Genomic DNA, 21,473 nt, shown 5'->3' on the forward strand with positions numbered 1-21,473 from the left:
ACAAACTGTGTAATTCCTTTTTGCATTTTGAATTCCCTTTATAATTCCTTTTGTGTATTTTCGAATCCATCTAAACATTCAAAACATCTCTTTTTTGTGCTTGCTAAACGCCGTATTAATTACTTAATTACAAATAACATAAAATATAAATAATTATTAAAGTTTAATTTACAACTTTTTATTAAAATTTATTATTACCAACTTAACTATTTTACAAATACATTTAGGGGCATGTTTCTTATGTTTCTTGATACATGATGATTTATTAGCCTTAGTAATAGAATTCTAATAGGAAAACAAATAAAAAAATTCAAATGTAACACATTACAGTTTCTATTTTTCCAAACTAAACAACTCTTCCAAATATCACAGACAAATCTATTTTATAAAATAAAAAATAGTGAAAATCTATACTATCTATAATAAACGAAATATTAAAACTTTGGTAGTCGGTCGGTTCGTTACTTGTGAAATACTTAATTACCCTTACTTAATTATTCTAATTCTAATTATTCGGTCGAATAATTCTAATTTTAATTGATATTAAAGGCAACTTCTTCTATCGCTTTTCCAATTTCAATTCTATTTTATAGTGAACTCCATATCATTATAATTAATATTAAATTCAACTTCTTCTATCAATTTATATTTTAATTCATATGGAGTTCTATATTATTCTAATTTGTTATTTTGAGCTAAATTAAATTTAAGTAGACTATATAATTATTAATATTTAGTTGATATATCATGTGAATCGGGTTAAGATTAAATAATAATACTATCCATTCTCCTAAATTATTATGAAATCATATCATTTAAAGTTTTAAATAAACAAAATTAAGAATTGAATTCAATTTTTTTTAATTATATAATATTAAACAATATTTGTGCTATAGATGCACTGGTTTTAAGTTAGTTTTAATTAATACGAGTGTTGTAAAAAGTTGGTAGGTACTAAGTATGAAATTCAGATGAATGTTTATTTTCAACAAAAACATCACCAAAGAAAGTTTATTTCCAGGAAAAAAAGGAAATCAGAAATTAGAAGTATCTGGAACATTCGTATTCAATTGCTTGAATTTCTTATTTAACAAAAAAAACATATTTTTTTCTGGATCCCTAACTTTTTTGCTTCCATAAAACGGCAATGAAAATGAGAAAAAAATAGCCTCACAAAATAATAATAATAATATTATTATAATAATAATAGTCATAATCATAATTATAATCATAATCATAAAAATCATAATGATAATAATAATAATAATAATAATAATAATAATCATTACAATAATAACAATAATAATAATACAATAATAATAATAAGAAGAAGAAGATAACAAAAATAATAATAATAATAATAATAATAATAATAATAATAATAATAATAATAATAATAAATAAGAATAAGAATAATAATATGCCAAATTGCCAATGATTTATATAATGTCTCCGCACTAGTGTAAAAGTAACTAAGTCTCGCTCTTAAATTTTATTATTATTAATAATAATAATAATAATATAATAATAATAATAATATAATAATAATAATAATAATAATAATAATAATAATAATATATAATAATAATAATAATAATATGCCAAATTGCAAATCATTTATATAATATCCCCACACCACAGTGTAAAAGTAACAATCTGGCTCTTAAATTGAAATTTAAGAAATTAGAGCAAAAAATATGTGTCAACAATGTGTTATAAAATTAGATGTTTTAATTTTAAGGAGCTGTAACCCAGAAGAAAGGCTTTCAGAATGTACTACTTCCATTTCACAACTAGCACCACAGTAAAAAACGCTCCTGTATAATATCAACCTTCCCACCTAAATGATCAACCAACTTCATCAGGGGAAACAAGTACACAAACCACCACTGATGGCCTGCCTGAAAAGAACATCTCTCAAGAATAAGGATGATAGACTTGGTACACACTGAAAGATTTTTCTGTATTACTAATCTAGACTTCTGCACTAGTTTGGGGAAAAAGCCTTCTGATGATGACATGAATTTAGCAACAGTCAACCTTTCCTGGAAGCGCTATTTGCAGAGAGACCGCCCTCATTTAAGTTTAGTGCTCCAGCATCAAGAGGGATCGTACCAACGGTCATAAACCCTACAGAGTTTGAAAATCCATTAACTTTGACAGGCATTAAACCTACGGTGACAACATCAAGTGGTTTGGCAGTAAGAGTTTCTGCAACAGGCACAGGGGAATTCACAGCAGCAGCAGCACCCGCCACCACCACCCACAGGCTTCAAGCCAGCCTTCTTCGGTTAATGCTGAGTGAACCAATTTTAAAAGACCACTCTCCTCTCTCCCTTATTTGTTGCTACAAATGTATCAAAAGCTTTCGTAGTTGCTTTAACTTCTTTGTCACCCAAAACTTGATTGGTGGAGATGGGGGCCTTCTCCAAATTGCTTCCATTATTGTTCTTCTCCAGTTCTGCATCTTCTTTTATAGGCAAGTTAAGGACAACATTAGCTTGCGTGGCGGTTCCATGTGAGGCAAAATAAACGAATTTTCATAGCTTCTGACCGTCAGCCTTGATTTCTCCTGTTTCTGGAGCTTCTGCCGATTCTCATAGTACATGAAGTCATCTAGCAAAGACGTCTTCGATGTATACTGCTTAAATATTTTAAGCATCTCCATGCCTTTCTTGTACCTTACCTGTAAAATCAGAAGAATTTCACCTCATAAAGCTAAAGAACATTCTATGCAAAGTATTCAACAAGTAATGAACAGTACCAGAAATAAGCAAGAGCTTGGTAATTTATTCTAAAAAAATGCTCGACTTAGGTAAGAGATTTAACAAATCAATTAAGCTTAAGACCGCTACAAAAATTGTATTCAGTCACAAAGTAGCTTAGGGTGATAACTTTTGTCAGGCTGTCTCAAGATTTTCTTAAAAAGGATTTGTTTATTATATATATCCAGCAGGAGGCTGAACGCTCAGACAACAAATGCCACAATGCAACTTACAACTGTGCCATCCAGGGAATATACAAGTCTCCGCAAGTTAAAGGACATGCCATAGAAGTACAGCATACAACATACTTCCACATGATTGAAGATACAAATCAGAAATTCATGTCAACAGTGCATCAAGTAAAAAGTAGTTTACAGCAACAAACCTCTTGAGTGTCTCTGCTGTTGGTCACTGGCTTGTTCTCATTGTTCTCTAAAATGATGTGCCGGAAGTTTGGGTTTGGAACATCTTTAATGATGTGCCACTTGACTGGGAAGCTCCCAGACCATTTATCCTGCTGCCAAAAATCCATATCTTTTTGAAAATCTACTGCTCCGGTCATTTCAGCAACTCCACAAAATTGACCACTAGCATTTACCTTATATTAAGAAAGAGTTGACTCCACTTAGTTGAAAGTAGGGAAAACTAATGACAGACTGTACTTATAGTAAGAGAAGTAGAAAAAGTTCTTACAGAGAAGAAGAGGAAAATAGGACAGCCTTTAGGCTCCTCTCCAGCTATTCTCCGAGCATCATCATAGGCAATATACAGCTTCCTGTTTCCATTAGGTGTGGATGACCACACATTATACTTGATACTCTTGTGCACGTCATCCTCACTGTATGATTTTATAACAAAAAACTTCGCATTCACATAGTCAAGTGAAAAATCGACCTTGTTATACAGATTTCTATCAATAATTACACTTCCTAGGGTATCACTTTCTCCAGCCACGCTTGTATAGGATTTTACGGCCAATTGGTTAGTTAATTTACTAGTTCTAGGGCCTCTATTCTGCTCGGAAGATACATCAGTATTTCCACTGCCACCACTAAATTTTGTCTCAAACTTATCTACCATGGTCTTCCTCTGAGCACTTGACCTTAAAGTAGACACGCCACTACCGGGCTGTGCAACTTTTACTTGGTTACGATTAGACCAAACCTTTTCTTGGGAAAGTTTATCAACCATTTGAGTGCCTCTGCCCTGTAGACATTAGAGAAAGACAAATTATAGGAAGTGATCCAGGAAAATAAAAAACCAATATTTAAATATTTTTTCATCTACTTAAATATTTGACCATTATTTATTGTTACTAATAACTTTAGCAGTACGATGGCATATGTGTGTGTGCATGCCCCCGCGTACTCACCATTAATTTTTATAGTTGCCGAAACTTATTGTTCTGAAAAGCCCATCTGAAGCAGCTGTTGTCCCTTGTCAACGCTTTCCTGAATGAAAAGGTAATCATAGGACAGAGGAAAAATATTAAAAATAGCAGAATGTAACAAGAACATGAAAACATGAAATTTGCATTTTCATTTAATTTCCCTAGTAGCCACCTACATATTATGACATTGACCATATATCCTCCTTATTCTATCACACCCGGTAATTTAAGTAAAAAGATCAATTAAACGCACCCCTAGATTTCTACGTTGTTTCCTTACAAACTTGATCCGGCATTCAATCCTAGCTTCGGGTTATTATGATAATTCTATTATTTGTTTTTTCACTATTCTATATACAGGATTTTGTTTTAAAATTTGTTTTGTCGGGTTTGGCTTCTCCCATTCTCCCTTATTGTCTAGCAAAGGAGTCTTATGTATCCCAGGTACAAATAAATAAGCTGGAGAAACATTTTTTTAAAATCCAACAGTGACGTATCCTCGTAATACATTTCTATTCCAATTAATGCAGAAATTTTTTTGGTCAATTAATATATATTTTCAAAATTATAATAAAAAAATATGTCAAAAGGATATGGAATAATTGTGTATACATAACTAAACTCAGTACTTTCTCCATTACAATGATCCGAACAAACGCCATCTTGCTCGCTTTCTTCTGCTCTCACAAAGTCAATGATGTAATTAACTAGCTTCTCCACGGGAGTATTTTCACCTGTAGAAAACACGATGAAAGGATTACATTGAACAGTTCTTCTTTGTCAACGAAAATGAAAATAACAAAAAAGAAATGAACAAAAGCGTAAACAATATGAAAATTTTAGTATGTATTTACACCTAAATGTCTACATGGGTATTTAAAAACAACCAAAAGAATTTCCAAAAGAGCATCACAACAGAGAACATTATTTCCAAGCATTTCCATTGCTAAATTGATTTCATCTAAGGAAAAGTTCATTTCCACCAAAATTTCCTTCTTAGCAATAAGAGATCCGCTGAGGACATCAGAGGCCTGCCAGAATATGAAAATTGTCAATAAGATATAAGAATTAATATAATAAAAGAACTTCATGACATAATTGAAACTAAAACTAGAGCAAACTTTTTATGTACATAAGGTTCCCCTGGACCATTAAAAATAATAAAAAAATATAATAACCTTGAGCACGTCTCATCGTTTCTTTTTTAATTTAAACAATGTGTGAAATAGAACATAGACAATCTCGTCTTAAATATATGTTAATGCGCAAATATAGCATAAGAAGACTTTGTATTAAAGGTAAGCCTAGAAAACAAAATAAAAATAAATGTGTCCAATACTGAGTGCGAGCTGATTTATTATCCCGCGCAAAGCGTGGCCATTTGCACGTAAAGGAAAGGAGGGTGCACTCCAGAGTCACCGGTCACACCCAGCCTCGAGAAAAATTATCTATTATAAAGTTCTACATGTCTCCTAGAGTTGGCACACAATGTGGACATGAAAAAATTGACTTTATTCCTATGTTATCTTGGCTCTGCTTTGCTTGAAGATACATGTAGCAGAAGGTAACAATCAAAAAATATGGAAAAATGAAGTTTGCAATTTGATATTGTTGCCCCTAGAAGCCGAGCTACATATTTTAACCTTGACCATAAATCTTCTCATTATATCATAAACAAATAATTTAAGCTAAAAGCTAAATTACATGCAATTTATAACGCTATATTGGTTCATTGTCCATTTTTAATAATCTGGTCTCGGATTCAACCTTTTGTCTGTCTTCAAGAGTTTTAACATTTTTAAACGTCAAAGTACTACTTTTTATTTGCATAAGAGGCATTTCCATGCTAGCATATTAACTCCTTTACTTTTAGTTTTAGGAATGGGGTGTTACATAGCCCAAGTACAAGTGAATAAGCTGGAGAAGTTATTTTTTCGGTATTCCAGATTAGTACAGAACAATTGCTTAGTTTGGTGATAAATCTACAGAATTAAAAACAAAAAACTGTCAACGGAATAAGTATATAATTTTGTCCATACATTTCCAACCTCATTCTTCTCTTCATGACAGTGATTTGTGCATACACCATCCTTCTCTGTTTCCTCTGCTATATGCGTAGCAGCAATAAAATCTACAAGCTCATCTACTGCAGCATCTTCGCCTGAAGAAACACTTGATGATGAATTCTTTTGAAGAACATTTCTTTTTTATTGAAACTCAAAGTAAGAAGCAAACAAAACAGAATAGGGATGTGGATGTGGACGTGTACGTGCACATTATGTCCTTTCACTATACGTGAACGTGCGGTCTTGGTGCAGCAACAACCAAAAAGTATGAGCGTGTCAATGCATACGAGCACCATTAGAGAAAATGATAGGAAGGAAAGGCATAAATCCGAGGTCCATAGGCCGATATCTGTATGTTTTACCAGTAGTAATGAAGAGTAGAGACACATTGTTTATTAAATGGAAACTTCTGCATACCAAGTATGTCAATTGCATAATTAACTTCATCCAGAGAAAATTCCATCTTTAGCAAAGACGCCTTATTAGCGTTAGAACCACTTGGGGCACCCGCGTCCTACCAAAATATCATCATTATGTCAGATAAATGAAAATAAAAAATAAAAAATAAATGTTTTTAAAACTTACATAGCATTATGGAAAGTTAAACTAGAGCAAACAAGTATTTGTAGCCCCAGTTCGGATGAAGTAACTTTTACGATATAAAAAAAAATAAATTATAATAACTTTGAGTATGCACCTATCTTTTTATGATCATCCACACAAAGCGTTATATTTAATATATACGATGACTCTAATATAAGCTGGCGTGAGAATATAACATTAAAGTGTGTTATAACAGATGTAAGCATGGAAACATTATAAATGTGTCACGCATTGCGTGCAAGCTGATATACATATTATCCCGCGCTTTGCTCGAGGATCTACACGTGAAGGAAAGAGGGTTGACACCATGCACTTGTGGTGCCCGTGTACTTGTGGTGCCCGTCATCAAGAAAAGAGGGTTCACACCATGCACTTGTGGTGTCCGTCGTCAAAAAAAGTGGGTTCACACCATGTACACATGTGAACGATGAGTGTGTTTAAGTAGTTATGTTCCTGGTCCTGCACATTCTCTATTTTATGTTATCTTCGCCTCCCCCTTAGAATTCCGTAGAGAAGTACTATAGCTGACCGGTGATTGTAAGTTTTAACAGCACTTTGATCTATGTATATATTACGTTTTGAATCTGAATGTGGAATTTTAAGCATTAATGCATCCACATAAATTAAATGGATGGAAGAACCAGGATAGGAGGTAATCGCCACAGCACTAATAACCAATCCCGTTTCATGATTGTACCAGACTTTCTCATAAAACCTATGCTAAATTAACGAGGGACAAAGGTGAAATCTGAATGACTGACAGACAAATAAAAGTTCTTCAGATCCACATTGTGGCAAAATGAAAGGTCACTTGGACATTTAGAGATGGTAGACAGTAAACATCCAAATACAAACAGATCAAGAAACAAAGGTTCGAGGGACGTATATAACAATCACAGCGTAAAACAATAAATACAGTCTGCAAATTGTATTTGTACGCATACCTTAACTGGATTGGATGACATGTTACTAGAAGGCAAATTCTAAGAATCTCGATTATCAACTTTCAGTTCTGTTCCAAGTATCACCTGCAAGCTTCAAGCCTCAAGCTCCAAGAATTACTCTATCTAATGCCTGTTCTCAAATTAGCAACAGAGAAAACCAAGTAAATATATAAAGATGCAAAGATATCGAAATTAGCTAAATCTGCGAAAATCAAACTGATTATCAAACTAATTTAAGTGTGCTTGTTCAATCAATTCACATAATCGAATAAATATACATATAAAGAAGTAGATGCACTTGCACCCTTCTTTATTTACAGAAAAAAACAAGAAGAAATACTGAAATGTTCCATGTAAATTTACTGGTCACATACAAAAGATATATCAGCTACAAAAATTATTTGACAAAGATACAGGATTGGACCGAGCGAGCTAAAGACACCAGCGACCAACTACTCTAAGTGAGACGCTTGGCTGTCAATGACCACGTGGACAAGTTCGTACTCGAGTATATTTTCTTGGTTACGTCCTGCATTGAAAAAAAGGGGTGCATAGATTAAAGAAAATTCTTATTTTTTTTAAATATCTAGTCAGGTATATTTTAAATAAGGAAAAGAGAAATATTGCAAAAATATAAGGGAGAATAATAAGCATAAGTATAACTAGAGACTAAAGAATATGTGAGTATTTCTGTTAAAAAAATACTCCATCCGTCCCTAAAAATATTTCTTATTTGTCTTGAACACGTTTACCAATGTACGATTGTTAATATTTTTAATTTTGTATTAGTATTAAATATAAAAACTTCATTGTATTAAAATACTCATAAATATGAATCTAATAAAATCATTCATCACTATATTTGATTTTATTATTTTAAACTTAAATTAGTAGTCAATCGTTTATCATGAACAATGTAAAAATCACAATAGGAAATGTAATCAGGGACAGAGGGAGTAATGACTATTATTTCTTTTAATTAGCAAAAAGAAATGAAAAACTAATAATAACTTTTTCTTCTTTTGTTATTGTTATTTTAATAAAAATATGTTTGAGATTACAAGGATATGCAAGATATTTTAAGATTTTATTCAATCAATAATAATATGCGGATATTATTAGATTTTGTAAATTTTCTCATTCTTTAAGCAAATATCTGGATATTTGCTTTTTTATTTTATACAGATTTTAATAAATTTTAATAAATTAATTCATCAAGATTTCAATGGACTACATAAAATCACTAAAATTTTATTAGATTCATTTATCTTTTTTCTATATAATAATTTTATATATCTCTTGATATCAATATTAAAATACAAAATCCACTAGTTCTCTCCACTATACTCACTTTATACTTTATACATGCTAGTATATAACTAGTGCGATGCACGGTTGTTTTTATTGTAAAATATAATTTTAATATATTGGTGTTAGGATTCGAACCTTATACCCCTAGTATAATAATTTTACAATGCATCGCCTTTATTTTTATCATTATATATTATAAATTATAATTTTAATATATTAGTGGTAGAATTTGAATCTTATAGTTCTTGTATAATAATTTTTAAGATTATATCTAACGATTATCATCAGTTTGATCATACGGCTCTAGATTGAGTGACCAAGTACCAACAACCAAACTTTTAATGTTTTGTTTTTAATATAATAGTATAGATAATATTAACTGATCCTATAACTTTACTCATTTTTTTAACTTTTCTCCATTAATTTATCATTTTTCTGGACGGAGGGAGTATCATTTTTTTGGATTCAAAAAAAATTCATGATTTTTTGATACAATGAGATTTTATTGGATTGTTTTAAATTTTAATTAAATATCATCGACTTTTAAATTATTTTTAAAATCCTGGTTAAATACCCAAATATAGTTTCAAAAAAATAAAAATATAAGTTTAATACCTTCAAACTTTAATTGATTATTTAGAATTCAAATTAAATACCTTTTAATTTTAAAATTCAAAAAAAAATCCTTAAAAATCTTGATCGAATACACCTCCAACCTTACTTTATTTATTAGTGTTGTCGAATTATTTATATTCATAAAAATGCTTGGTTAAAAATTGAATATTTAAAAAAAATCTCAAATGATAAATGTCATATTTTAATTGGTTATTAGTTTTAAGATATCAATTTAATAAAACTCTCCAATGTAAAGCCTCTAGTATATTTTATTTTTTTAAAAAACAAAGGTGTTAATTTAATAATAATAAGTCATACGATATTTACACAAAGGACCGAGTCAAAAAACAGTAAATTGTAATAGCATGTTCTCATGAAAATACAATTAAACGATATTTTGAAGATAATATATTTATAAATACAAGTACACACTTCATGCATTCTCGTTAAAATACTAGTACATTTTTCGCCTTTTCATCATGTCGTGATCGAGCTATCGTTTGAGCTCTTGATCAGAACCATGACATACAAAATTTCATTTAAATCAAGACCCCTTTGTATAATCAAGAACTGAAAAACAAACCTCTCACCAAGAAAAAGAAAACAACCTGAAAATATAAGCCGAAAACCGAAATAAAAATAAATTAAAATAAATGAAAATTCAAAAAAAATTAGATCTACAGTCGAAACTAAAAAATGGGTGGTTAACTTTCGAATCTAAGAAATCACGTCTGAGTTGAAGAAAAAAGCCAGTTGAAAGCCCCGATGATGTAGATTTAGAAAAATAAATCAAACATAATCAATAGAATAGAATTCCTTCCTGTACGAGAAAGATTATTAAAAGAAATAAATCAAACAAAACAAGTAAAAGGATATGGGGCTTTTCATCGGATAAACAGGTGAAAGTCGATGTTTAAGAGGAGGCGAAGCTGATAGAAAAAAAAAAGAATTGTAGAGGATAAGATAGTAATAATTTCTTGAGAAAAAAGAAAAGTTTATGTTAGTATAACATTAATTTTTCGATAGAGCGAGTAAAGTCTCATTGAAAATACTAAACTATCCTTATTTTTAATATTCATATAAAAGATGTGTTTTGTGAGAATCAAACTCGAGATGTTTCATTCTTCTATATAACCTCGTACCACTACATCATACTAATGTGCTTTTTATCATACACATAATATGTAAGTCTGCTGTATAAATATTTTATTTAACTTTAAAGATAGTTACTTTAATTCTGCAAAAAAAAGTTACTTGAATATTTGTACAATTAATTTTAAAAAATTAAATTTCAAATATAAAGTTAGGCATAGTACATAAATGGATTATTATCTTAATTATTATTATTTTTTAGTTTGAAAATATATCTCATATATTTTTAATATATTTTTATAATAAAAAGTAATTAAAATGTACATGTAGAATTTGAAATATTTAACATATATTTGACATATTCTTACATATAAATAATCTAGATTTGTATTAAAATATTTAGATTAGTTCGAATTATAATGAGTAAATAAATTTTAGTTTATTTTGAATTTGAAATCAGAACTTAGCCTATTGTTCAAAAAATACTAATTTGACTACATGACCGGACCAAAAACATTGTCACATTTTACCTTTAGTAAATTTAAATTACAAGTTCGGCGAGAATATATTACCAATAATTTGATTTTTTTTAATATTTGATATTAATATAAATTAATGTGTTTGTGGTATTTATAGGATCAAGTCAATTGATTATTTGTATTAAAATTACTAACTTCACTAGTAGCATATTAGTGTTTTGGGACTTGTCCCGATTTTAAAAATATTTGAAATTTGATATGAGATCTCACGAGATTTGTTAAAACTACGATGATATATTAAATCGATTTATTTTTCATTTTTCACTTTAAAAAACTAGCATTTTAAAATGAATTCTTTTAGATATACAATATTCATTAATCAAGATAATGTTGTACAAATATTTTGAATTATTTTAATATTTTGAGTTATTCAAATAAAAGTTATATTTATACTATATTGTAGCATTTGATTCAATTCATTTTATACTATTAAAAAAATATATCTTGTTCAATAATTTGAAGGAATTAACTAGTTCAACTAATATTTATAAAATTTTATCGAATTTAATATATTTAATTGTAGGAGAATAGTAAACAATATTATCAAATTATTATATGAAGAAATATTAGAGTTGTAATAAAAAAAACTTAAAAATAGTTTAAATAACAATATAATTATAATTTTTCCATCGAATTCTTAAAAAAATCATGAACATCAATGATAAGTCTTACAATATATAATTTATTTTTACGTTACAATCGTGATTGATACTCGGTTGCGTAAAAAATAGGTATGGTTTGTTGTTAGTGATCATGTGAATACCATATATAAATTATTGTAATTTATTTATTACATAATTTTAATTTCTGAATAATTATAAATATTTATTATTTAAGTAATCAATTGTCTCACTAGATGTTAATAATAATTATACATGTAAATAAATCAGATTTTTTTTATCGTAGGTAACCCGTAGCCGCTACCCTTCGGGTGCGCACTGGGTAAATACCCTACGGGCTCACGCAATAGCCTGCAAACCACGTGAACCAATACTTAGCATATAAATATTTGAAACCATCGTAATTTCCTAAGAAATGTAACATACGATAATTTACATGCTAACACATACACATATAACTTAATCTGTTAACAATATTGTAAAAAACTAACATTTTTTCATACATACATACGTTGAATTTTAAAAACTAACATTTTTCATTAAAATCAACTTTTATATTAATAGTAGTGTAAATTTTACATTATTATATATTATGATTGCAAGTAATTCTTAATTCAGTTATTTATTTTTTATCTTTTTTAAATTGAGTAAGTTAATTATAAGTTAGTAGTGAACTCAGTAATAATATAGACCAGTACATATAGTTTATTTAAATAAAATTTAAAAAAATTTAATCAACTCTGTATCTAACATATATGTTAATTTTTAGTTTTTTCTTGGTAAATATACCAACGATATTCTACATATTAAGTTTAATTGTTTCGTTTTAAAGGTACATTGACTGCCATGTTTATATTCATTCATTAAATACAAATTATACAACACAATTAAGAATATATAAATATATATTTTGCTTAATGAGCTATATTGGAAACGTTGTGTAATTTAATAATGTCTTGTTTGAAAATGATAAACATTGATAAACAAACAACTTATATTTCATATACGTTAGACATTATACAACATTTTACAAATAAGAAAATAACTAAAAATATTATAATTGCATGCATTATAAAACTCTAGAAATGACACGGGTTATTATGCTAGTTTTTAATAGTGGTTACCGTGTATACACAAAAATTAACTCAATTAATATGTTCAAATTTATAACTTTAGGCGCGGTGCTCTAGCCCACATAATAGAAAAACTCTCATCTATACTATATACTATATTATAATAAATGAAACATTAAAAATTTGGTAGTCGGTCGGTCGGTACTTACTGAAATTACTAAATTACCCTTACTTAATTATTTTTTATTTAAATATTTAATATTAAAGGCTATTTGTTAGGTCACACACACAGTAGAAGGGGTTGAATACAGTGTATAACACAATCAAATCGAATTCAAATAACACAAGTAACAGAAAACAGACTTTATTCAATGCAATAAACTCTGTTACAATATGGAACTGTCCTCTCTCAGTGATGAACAAATATCACGAGAGCTGCTAGGGTTACAATGAATAATATTCTCGATAATTATAACACTTATAGTGTAAACCCTATGTCTCTGTTTATATATCACACAGTTATAAGATAATCGCTAATTGATATGGAATATAATTCTGCTTCCTAAAATATATCAATCATTTTTTCTTCCAAGTATTCCATTCTTTACAGAATTCCTTCTTCATGCATATCTCTTCTTACGTTTGTCTTGATCTTCTTTCCTTTCAATCAGCCACCTTCATTATCTGAAAGTTTTCTTTAAGTCCTGATATTATCTCCTAATAAATATTTCCTGAACCTTAAGTACTGATCAAGATAGATGCAGTTTTACTTTTTGTGTGCAAGAAATACACCCATGTATATCTGGTGTACTCATCCACTATGACCATAGCATATTTCTTCTTTGCAATAGACATAACATTCACTGGACCAAATAGATCTACATGAAGTAGGTGATAAGGCTCAAGAATTGATGATTCAGTCTTGCTCTTGAATGAAGATTTTCTTTGTTTAGCCTTCTGACATGAATCACAAAGGCCATCAGGAGCAAATACTGATTTTGGCAGTCCTCTCACAAGATCTTTCTTGACCAGTTCATTTATATTGTTGAAATTTAAATGAGAGAGTTTCTTGTGCCAATTCCAGCTTTCTTCAATTGATGCTCTACTCACCAGACAGATTGCAGACCCATCAGTACTTGTTGAAAGCTTGGCTTCATAAATGTTACCATGCATGTATCCTTTCAGAACAACTTTCCCTGTAGATTTGCTTACAATTTCACAATATTCTTCAAAGAAATCCACATGATAACCTATGTCACAGATTTGACTAACACTTAGCAGATTGTGTTTAAGTCCTGAGACCAGAGCTACTTCTTTAATGATGACATTCCCAAGATTGATATTGTCATATTCCAATATTTTTCCAATGTTGCCATCTCCATAAGAAATACTTGGGTCAGCCTTCTCCACAAAGTCAGATAGCAGGACTTTATTTCCAGTCATATGTCCTGAGCATCCACTGTCCAGAACTAGGATTTTTTTTCTGTTGCCCTACAATCACAAAGACCACTAATGATTAGTTTTAAGGACCCAGACTTGCTTGGATCATGTGGCCTTATTAAGTTTGTTAACATTTGCAGCGGATTTAGCATCAGAGTTTATGTTAACATTTTTCTTATCAGCATTTATACTATCAGACTTTGTATCTTTATCTGATATTTAGCTTACTGCACACACATACACTCCATATGAATGATGAAAATTACTGTGGTGATAAATGGTATTTTAGATGAACGTTTAAGTGTCAGTTACATAAATTCTGAGGACAAGTTATGATGGAAGTTCTGATGATTAAGTTCTGAAGAAATGAAATCAGAATTTGTGTGAAGAATTGCAGAAATAGGCATTTACTTTTCGAGTTAAGAAATCATGTTATGATGACTGTTAAGTTATGATATACGTCTAAGTTCTGATATTAAATTTTGATTCTTTACTTGACTTATTTGTGGTTAAAATCTGAAACAGTCTTATTTAAAAATCAGAATATGTTTGGGTGAGACATTAACAGTCGATATAATTTGGGTTAGTGGTACACGTCTGTGCACAGTAATTTATACTTGTTTCGTGTGCGCATTAAATCCTGTTTTAAACTTCCAATGGCTGTTTTTCTTCTCATCAGTCTAGGGAGACGAGGTAGAATTAATTTTACCTATCACTATTTAATTTTTCTTGCGTCTATTGGCATTCTATTGGCTATATAAACCAACACCTCATTTTCAGCCAACACATCTCTCACTTTCTCTCAAACCCTCCTACTCATTTCTTTTTCACTCATCATAATCATGGTTCATTACGACTTAGCTTTGAACTATGATACTTTCACTCTCACCATGAGGTGTACAGAATGGCAGCAGGAATGACATGTCACTGTCATTCCTGATGAGATTTGGGACTCGGTTCCCCAAGAGGTCCTCATAGACCTCTTGTTCTTCTACATGGACTACCATCGCCATCTTGAGCGACTGGAAGCAGAACGGCTGGAAGCTCTCCGACAGCAAAAGCGAATTATTCGTCTCGCTGTTCTTTTTGTTGAGAGTAGGAAGAATAAATAATTTATCCTACTTATTTCTCTTCACCGTCAGCTTTGTCTGGATTCTTAGCTTAGGACAAAAGTTGTTGGTGTTAGGATTTGTAGCTTAGGACAATCTTGTAATTTTGTGATATAATTTAAATTTTATGAAATGTATTTTCTCAATATATTAATGAAATTTTATATTTATGCAAGATTTTATCTCTGAGTCAAATGGTTGAATTTGCCAGCGGCGTCAAAGGAATAGCCTGATATTCTGATGCATTTTTAAATCCTGATTTACCCATATTCTGATGACCATTTTAGCTCTGATACAAATCAAGTTCTGATTCTGACGTGGCAATATTTGTTTACTTGGTTTCTTTATGGTCATTCTCTCATTGGTCATATTTTTACAGAATATTGGTCTCGTGGTGAAAATAATTTACTAAGTGGGAACAGTTTTAAATTTTAAAATAAAACTGAACTATCTTGATTAATGGGATTACTTGGTAAGTGAAACGGTTTTTCCTTGAAAAACTGCATGTGATAAGTAATGATTACTGAATTCCCGTGCCCATTTATTATCCTTTACTGCTGCATGTCTGACAGGTGTCCTAACGGTTACTTTTTCTACCGTGTATAAGTAAAAGAGAGAAAAGATTGTAAAATCTTTTATTTACTTTCACATTTTATCTCTCTCTCTCTCTTTACTTCTATTCTCTCTCATCTACTGACGCTTTTTCATACAGATATTTTATCAAACACCTTACAGGCAACCTAATTTCTCAACTTTTCTCATGGCACCTAAGGATTTGATTATCGATGGAGCCAAGTTTTTACCCAACCACTATGCTGCAATCTTGACCCAAACTCAAGCCATTTCAAGCCAACAAGTTCTAACGTCCTGGTGAACTGGGCATTTTGATAATGGTTGTGCTACTGGTACTCCAAGCATTATTTTTGAAGTGAATGATGTTGAGCATGTGGTAACTCCTGGAGCAGTTCGTAAAGCTCTCCACTTACCAGAAGGTTGCACTTTTTCAACAGCGGAGGAACCTGTTCTATAGCAGCTCATGGCCAATTTGGGGTATGAGAAGAGTTTGTCCAAGCTTGGACAGTTGAAAAGGGCACATATCAGGAAGGAATTGAGCTTTTTCTTCGACTGCATCACTAAGGCATTCGCCAATAAGTGTTCCAACTTTGATGTCATTCCAATTATGAGTCAACACATCGGGTATGCTATTATTCACCAAACTCATTTTGATTTTGCAAGTGATGTGCTAGGTTTTATAGGGGATAGGATGACAGAAGATAGAAATGTAGTGTACTTTGCTAGATTCTGTCAGCTTATATATAACTTCTTTGTGCTGATGAACCCCAACCTACCACTGACTTAATTCCACCCTTTAAGCTTGCAAAACGGACTTTTAATGACTTGGTAAATGCTGACCTTAAGAAAAAGGTGGTTAGACCCTTACAGATGAAGGGTTTTTAGCACATAAACGCAGCGAAAATGTAAATTTAATCTTAAAAAAAACTGAAACCCTCCGCAGGATCCATGCGAAAAATAATATTTAATCCGTAGTTCAGTATGTTTACCTTAAGAAGCTTTACATTAATGGAAAGATGGAGGTCTTTAATAGCGATCCAAGAACGATGAACGGAGATCCTTAGCAGCTGCTACTCAAGTGTGAAGCACTCCACCGATATCCACCAGGAACACGATGTAATGAAGGAGGAGGAGATGGAGAGAATTAGGGTTTTGTAAATCTTTTTGGTTGAGGCAAAAATAGGGTTTATAATAGTATATTTATAGGCAAAATTTTCAGCTGAAAATTTTCCCATAAAATATTATTATTATTAACCCTTTATTATTCTCACTAATAATTAAAACACCTTTTAATTATTAATCCTTTTTCTAAACTCTTTAGAAATAATTCTCTCACTTGATTTAATTTCCAAAAATTAAATTCTTAATTAATAATATTAAGAACCTTTTCTTAATTAATTTATAATCAATTAAATCTCATTTAATCAATTATTAAATTTGCCAATTAATTATTTATTTCATAAATAAATAATTATCAGCCATTATTAATTAATTTCTCCACCATTAAATCATTCTCTTTTATGGTGTGACCCTGTAGGTTCAATATTAAGCCGGTAGTAGAAATAAATAATAATAAAACTATTTTATCATTATTTATATAAATTCTCTAATTCATTAAATATGATTAATTAATTAATCATATTAATTCTACATCATGAGGGATACTTTTCAGCATATCGTGACTATCCGGATAATACAAATTCACTACTTAGACTACCAAGAACCTATTCAGTGAGTAGTTACCGTACAATTAATTCCTTCTACCCTACAATATCACGATTAAATACAAGGTATGGAACTTGTGTCAAGCCTATATTATTTAATCACTTACTTTCCAATTCACTATGCTTAGCTCTATTTAATGTAAATTAGAAACTCCTTTCTAATTTCATTCACTCTGGCCAGAGATTCCTGAACTAACATAAGTGGATCAGCATTGAACATTCTCTTCCTACACTGGAAGGGGTAGATCCTTTATTGATCATACACTATCTTCGTGTACAAATTCCTATAACCAGTAGAGCCCTTATAGTTCAGTGTACACAAGATGACTGTGATGATCTCAAGTCTAAGGATATTTGTACAACTATCACTATGTGAATAACTGTTGATATGTGAGTGAACTCCATCAGTTGTTCAGCTGTGTGAGTCATGTTCAGTGAACTTATTCTATAATAAGCACCTACATACTAGCTATAGTGTCACCACACAAATGTCTATGAGAACAGACATCCTTCATAATGAAGCAAGCATAGTATGTACCGATCTTTGCGGATTATTAATTACCAGTTAGTAATCCTACGACCAGGAACTATTTAAGTTTAGAGTTATCATCTTTTAGGTCTCATTATTATGATCTCATCACAATCCATAGAAAGCTTTACTCTAAACTGTGGTATATCTTATTTGAACATTTAAATAGATAGAGCCCGCAATAAAAACAAAACAAGCCTTTTATTAATATCAATGAAATTAAAACAGATTACATAAAAGTTATTCCTAAATCCTCATACATGATTGGACTTAGGACATATCTCTTTCAATCTCCCACTTGTACTAAAGCCAATCACTCATCTTGTCTTTATGACGATCAAAGTGACTCTGAGAAAGTGGCTTTGTGAGTGGGTTTGCTACGTTGTTATGTGTGTCAACTCTCTCGACGTTGACATCTCCTCTTTCAACAATCTGAATTGCACCACCATTCAAAGTAAACACGTACCCTGACATGGATTTGCTATCACTTTCTGATTGAAAACTAGAGTCAGTATAACCCTCTATTTTTAACTCATATTCACCACCAAAAACAAGAAAAATGTCCTGAGTCATTCGCACGTACTTAAGGATGTTTTTCACTGCTTTCCAGTGGTCTTCACCTGGATTGGACTGATATCAGCTCGTCACACTAATTGAATAAGCAACATCAGGCCTTGTACACAACATCGCGTACATGATAGATCCTATTTCTAAAGCATAAGGAATCTTACTCATATGCTATCTTTCCTCAGGTGTCTTAGGAGACATTTTTTTCGGAAAGGGACACTCCATGGCTCATCGGTATGAGACCTCCTTTGGAGTTTTCCATGCTAAACCTTTTAAGCACAATCTGGATGTATGTACCCTGGGTAAGACCTATCGTTCTTCTAGATCTATCTCTATAGATCTTCATACCGAGAATGTAGGATGCTTCTCCCAAGTCCTTCATGGTGAAGTTCTTTGATAGCCATATTTTGACTGATTGTAGCATCGGTATATCATTTCCTATAAGAAGTATGTCATCCACATACAATACAAGAAATATTACCGCGCTCCCACTAACCTTCTTGTAGACACATGGTTCATCTATGTTTTTGATAAAACCAAACTCTTTGATTGTCTCATCAAAACGGATGTTCCATCTACGAGAAGCTTGCCTTAAACCATATATGGTTCGCAGCAGCTTACACACTAGGTGTTCATTTCCCTTAGAAAGAAAACCCTCCGGCTGTGTCATATACACTTCCTCCTCAAGTTCCCCATTGAGGAAGGCCGTTTTCACGTTCATTTGCCAGATCTCATAGTCGTAGTAAGCAGCAATCGCAAGAAAAATCTGAATTGATTTTAACAGAGCTACAGGCGAAAAAGTTTCATCAAATTCAATCCATTGCTTTTGTTTGAATCATTTTGCCACGAGCCTGGCCTTATAGGTCTCCACATGGCCATCTGCTCCAATCTTTCTTTTGTATACCCACTTGCACCCAATAGGCTTAACACCTTCAGGCGCCTCAACCAGAGTCCATAGGTTGTTGGTATACATAGATTCCATTTCGGATTTCATGGCATTATGCCATTTCTCTCAGTCAACACTACTCATAGCCTCATTATAGGTCACAGGGTCGTTATCATCAATGATTGACAACTCATTGTCATTCTCAATGACAAGGCCATAATACCTCTCAGGTTGGAGAGACACTCTCCATGTCCTACGAATGGGCTGTTCCACAGAAGGTTGTTCAGTCTGAACAGGTATTTCCACTTGATACGTAGTAGTTTGTGCTTCTTGAACTTCATCAAGTTCAATTTTGCTCCCACTATTTCCTTCAAGGATAAACTCCTTTTCCAAGAAGGTAGCATGTCTGGAGACAAAACCCGATGATCTGTGTAAAAGTAATATTCCAAAGTCTCTTTAGGATATCCCACAAAATTATATTTTACGGATTGAGATTCCAGCTTATCTGGGTCAACTTTCTTGACATAAGCTGGACATCCCCAAATCTTAACGTGTTTAAGACTCAGTTTCCTTTCTTTCCATATCTCATATGGTGTTTGAGGAACAGATTTGGAAGGCACCTTATTCAGTAAATATGATGAGGTTTCCAATGCATAATCCTATAGGAATACTGAAAGATTCGCATAGCTCATCATGGACTGTACCATGTCTAACAAAGTTCGATTTCTCCTTTCAGATACCCCATTCAACCGTGGAGTATATGGAGGAGTCCACTGGGAGACTATACCATTTTCTTTGAGATAATCTAGAAACTCTCCATTCAAGTATTCACCACCTCGATCTGATCAAAGAGTTATAATACTGTGTTTGGTTTATTTCTCCACTTCATGTTTATATTCTTTGAACTTTTCAAAGGCTTCAGACTTATGTTTCATCAAATACACATATCTGAATCTAGATCTATCATCTATGAAAGTAATAAAGTATGAAAATCCACCCATGGCTTGCGTAGACATTGGTCCACATAAACCTGTGTGTACCAATCATAGCAAATCTGCAACCCTCTCTCCATGTCCACTAAATGGAGATTTGGTCATTTTATCCAATACACAAGACTCGCATGTAGGATATGATTCAAAATCAAAGGGGTCAAGTAATCCTTCCTTATGCAATATCCGTAGTCTATTTTCACTAATATGACCTAGCCTACAGTGACATAAATAGGTCAGATTTTCATCATCTCGTTTTCTTTTATTAGTTTATTCAATCTGAAGTAAATCATGTTCTACGTCACATACATACAGACCATAATTTAAAATACCACATCCAAAAAGAACATTATCTCTAAGGATAGAACATTAATTATTCTTAATAATAAATGAAAAACCATCCACATTCAACATAGGAATAGAAACAATATTCCTCACAATAGATGGAACGTAATAACAATTATTCAAAATAATAGTCTTGCCCGTAGGCATATGTAAACTAAATGATCCTACAGATATGGCCGCAACCCTTGCTCCATTGCCCATACGTAGAATCACCTCATCTTTTTTAAGAGTCCTACTTCCCTTTAGTCCTTGCAACGAATTGCAAATTTGAGAACCACAGGCGGTATCTAATA

At 31.5% G+C, this 21,473-nt stretch overlaps 2 protein-coding genes across 2 annotated transcripts; both read right to left on the reverse strand.

Annotated features, from left to right (window-relative positions):
- Positions 1-1,643: 1,643 nt before the first annotated feature.
- LOC141660605 (YTH domain-containing protein ECT2-like) lies at positions 1,644-4,162 on the reverse strand. Its single transcript, XM_074467594.1, has 5 exons — positions 4,138-4,162; positions 3,459-3,971; positions 3,151-3,363; positions 2,496-2,686; positions 1,644-2,270 (listed from the first exon to the last, which is right to left on the reverse strand). The coding sequence occupies exons 1-5, from the start codon at positions 4,138-4,140 to the stop codon at positions 2,036-2,038; spliced, it is 1,155 nt and encodes a 384-aa protein (XP_074323695.1). The 5' UTR covers positions 4,141-4,162; the 3' UTR covers positions 1,644-2,035.
- A 139-nt stretch (positions 4,163-4,301) lies between these two features.
- On the reverse strand, positions 4,302-8,000 carry LOC141724726 (uncharacterized). The gene is made up of 5 exons (XM_074526964.1): positions 7,769-8,000; positions 6,639-6,735; positions 6,195-6,316; positions 5,012-5,186; positions 4,302-4,889 (listed from the first exon to the last, which is right to left on the reverse strand). The coding sequence occupies exons 1-5, from the start codon at positions 7,787-7,789 to the stop codon at positions 4,702-4,704; spliced, it is 603 nt and encodes a 200-aa protein (XP_074383065.1). The 5' UTR covers positions 7,790-8,000; the 3' UTR covers positions 4,302-4,701.
- Between the last annotated feature and the right edge of the window lie 13,473 nt (positions 8,001-21,473).

The sequence above is a fragment of the Apium graveolens genome, chromosome 5, assembly GCF_009905375.1.
Source record: "Apium graveolens cultivar Ventura chromosome 5, ASM990537v1, whole genome shotgun sequence".
Lineage (NCBI taxonomy): Eukaryota > Viridiplantae > Streptophyta > Magnoliopsida > Apiales > Apiaceae > Apium > Apium graveolens.

What these genes read in the sequence shown, in the direction of transcription:
- LOC141724726 (XM_074526964.1), bottom strand. Translation starts at nt 7,789, where the DNA reads ATGTCATCCAATCCAGTTAAG. An exon ending in AGAAGAATGAGGTTGGAAAT is followed by an intron (nt 5,187 to 6,194) that starts GTATGGACAAAA and finishes ATATTCTGGCAG; the next exon opens with GCCTCTGATGTCCTCAGCGG. An exon ending in ATACCCATGTAGACATTTAG is followed by an intron (nt 4,890 to 5,011) that starts GTGTAAATACAT and finishes TGTTTTCTACAG; the next exon opens with GTGAAAATACTCCCGTGGAG.
- LOC141660605 (XM_074467594.1), bottom strand. An exon ending in CTATTTTCCTCTTCTTCTCT is followed by an intron (nt 3,364 to 3,458) that starts GTAAGAACTTTT and finishes TCTTAATATAAG; the next exon opens with GTAAATGCTAGTGGTCAATT. An exon ending in GAACCGCCACGCAAGCTAAT is followed by an intron (nt 2,271 to 2,495) that starts GTTGTCCTTAAC and finishes GCTGGCTTGAAG; the next exon opens with CCTGTGGGTGGTGGTGGCGG.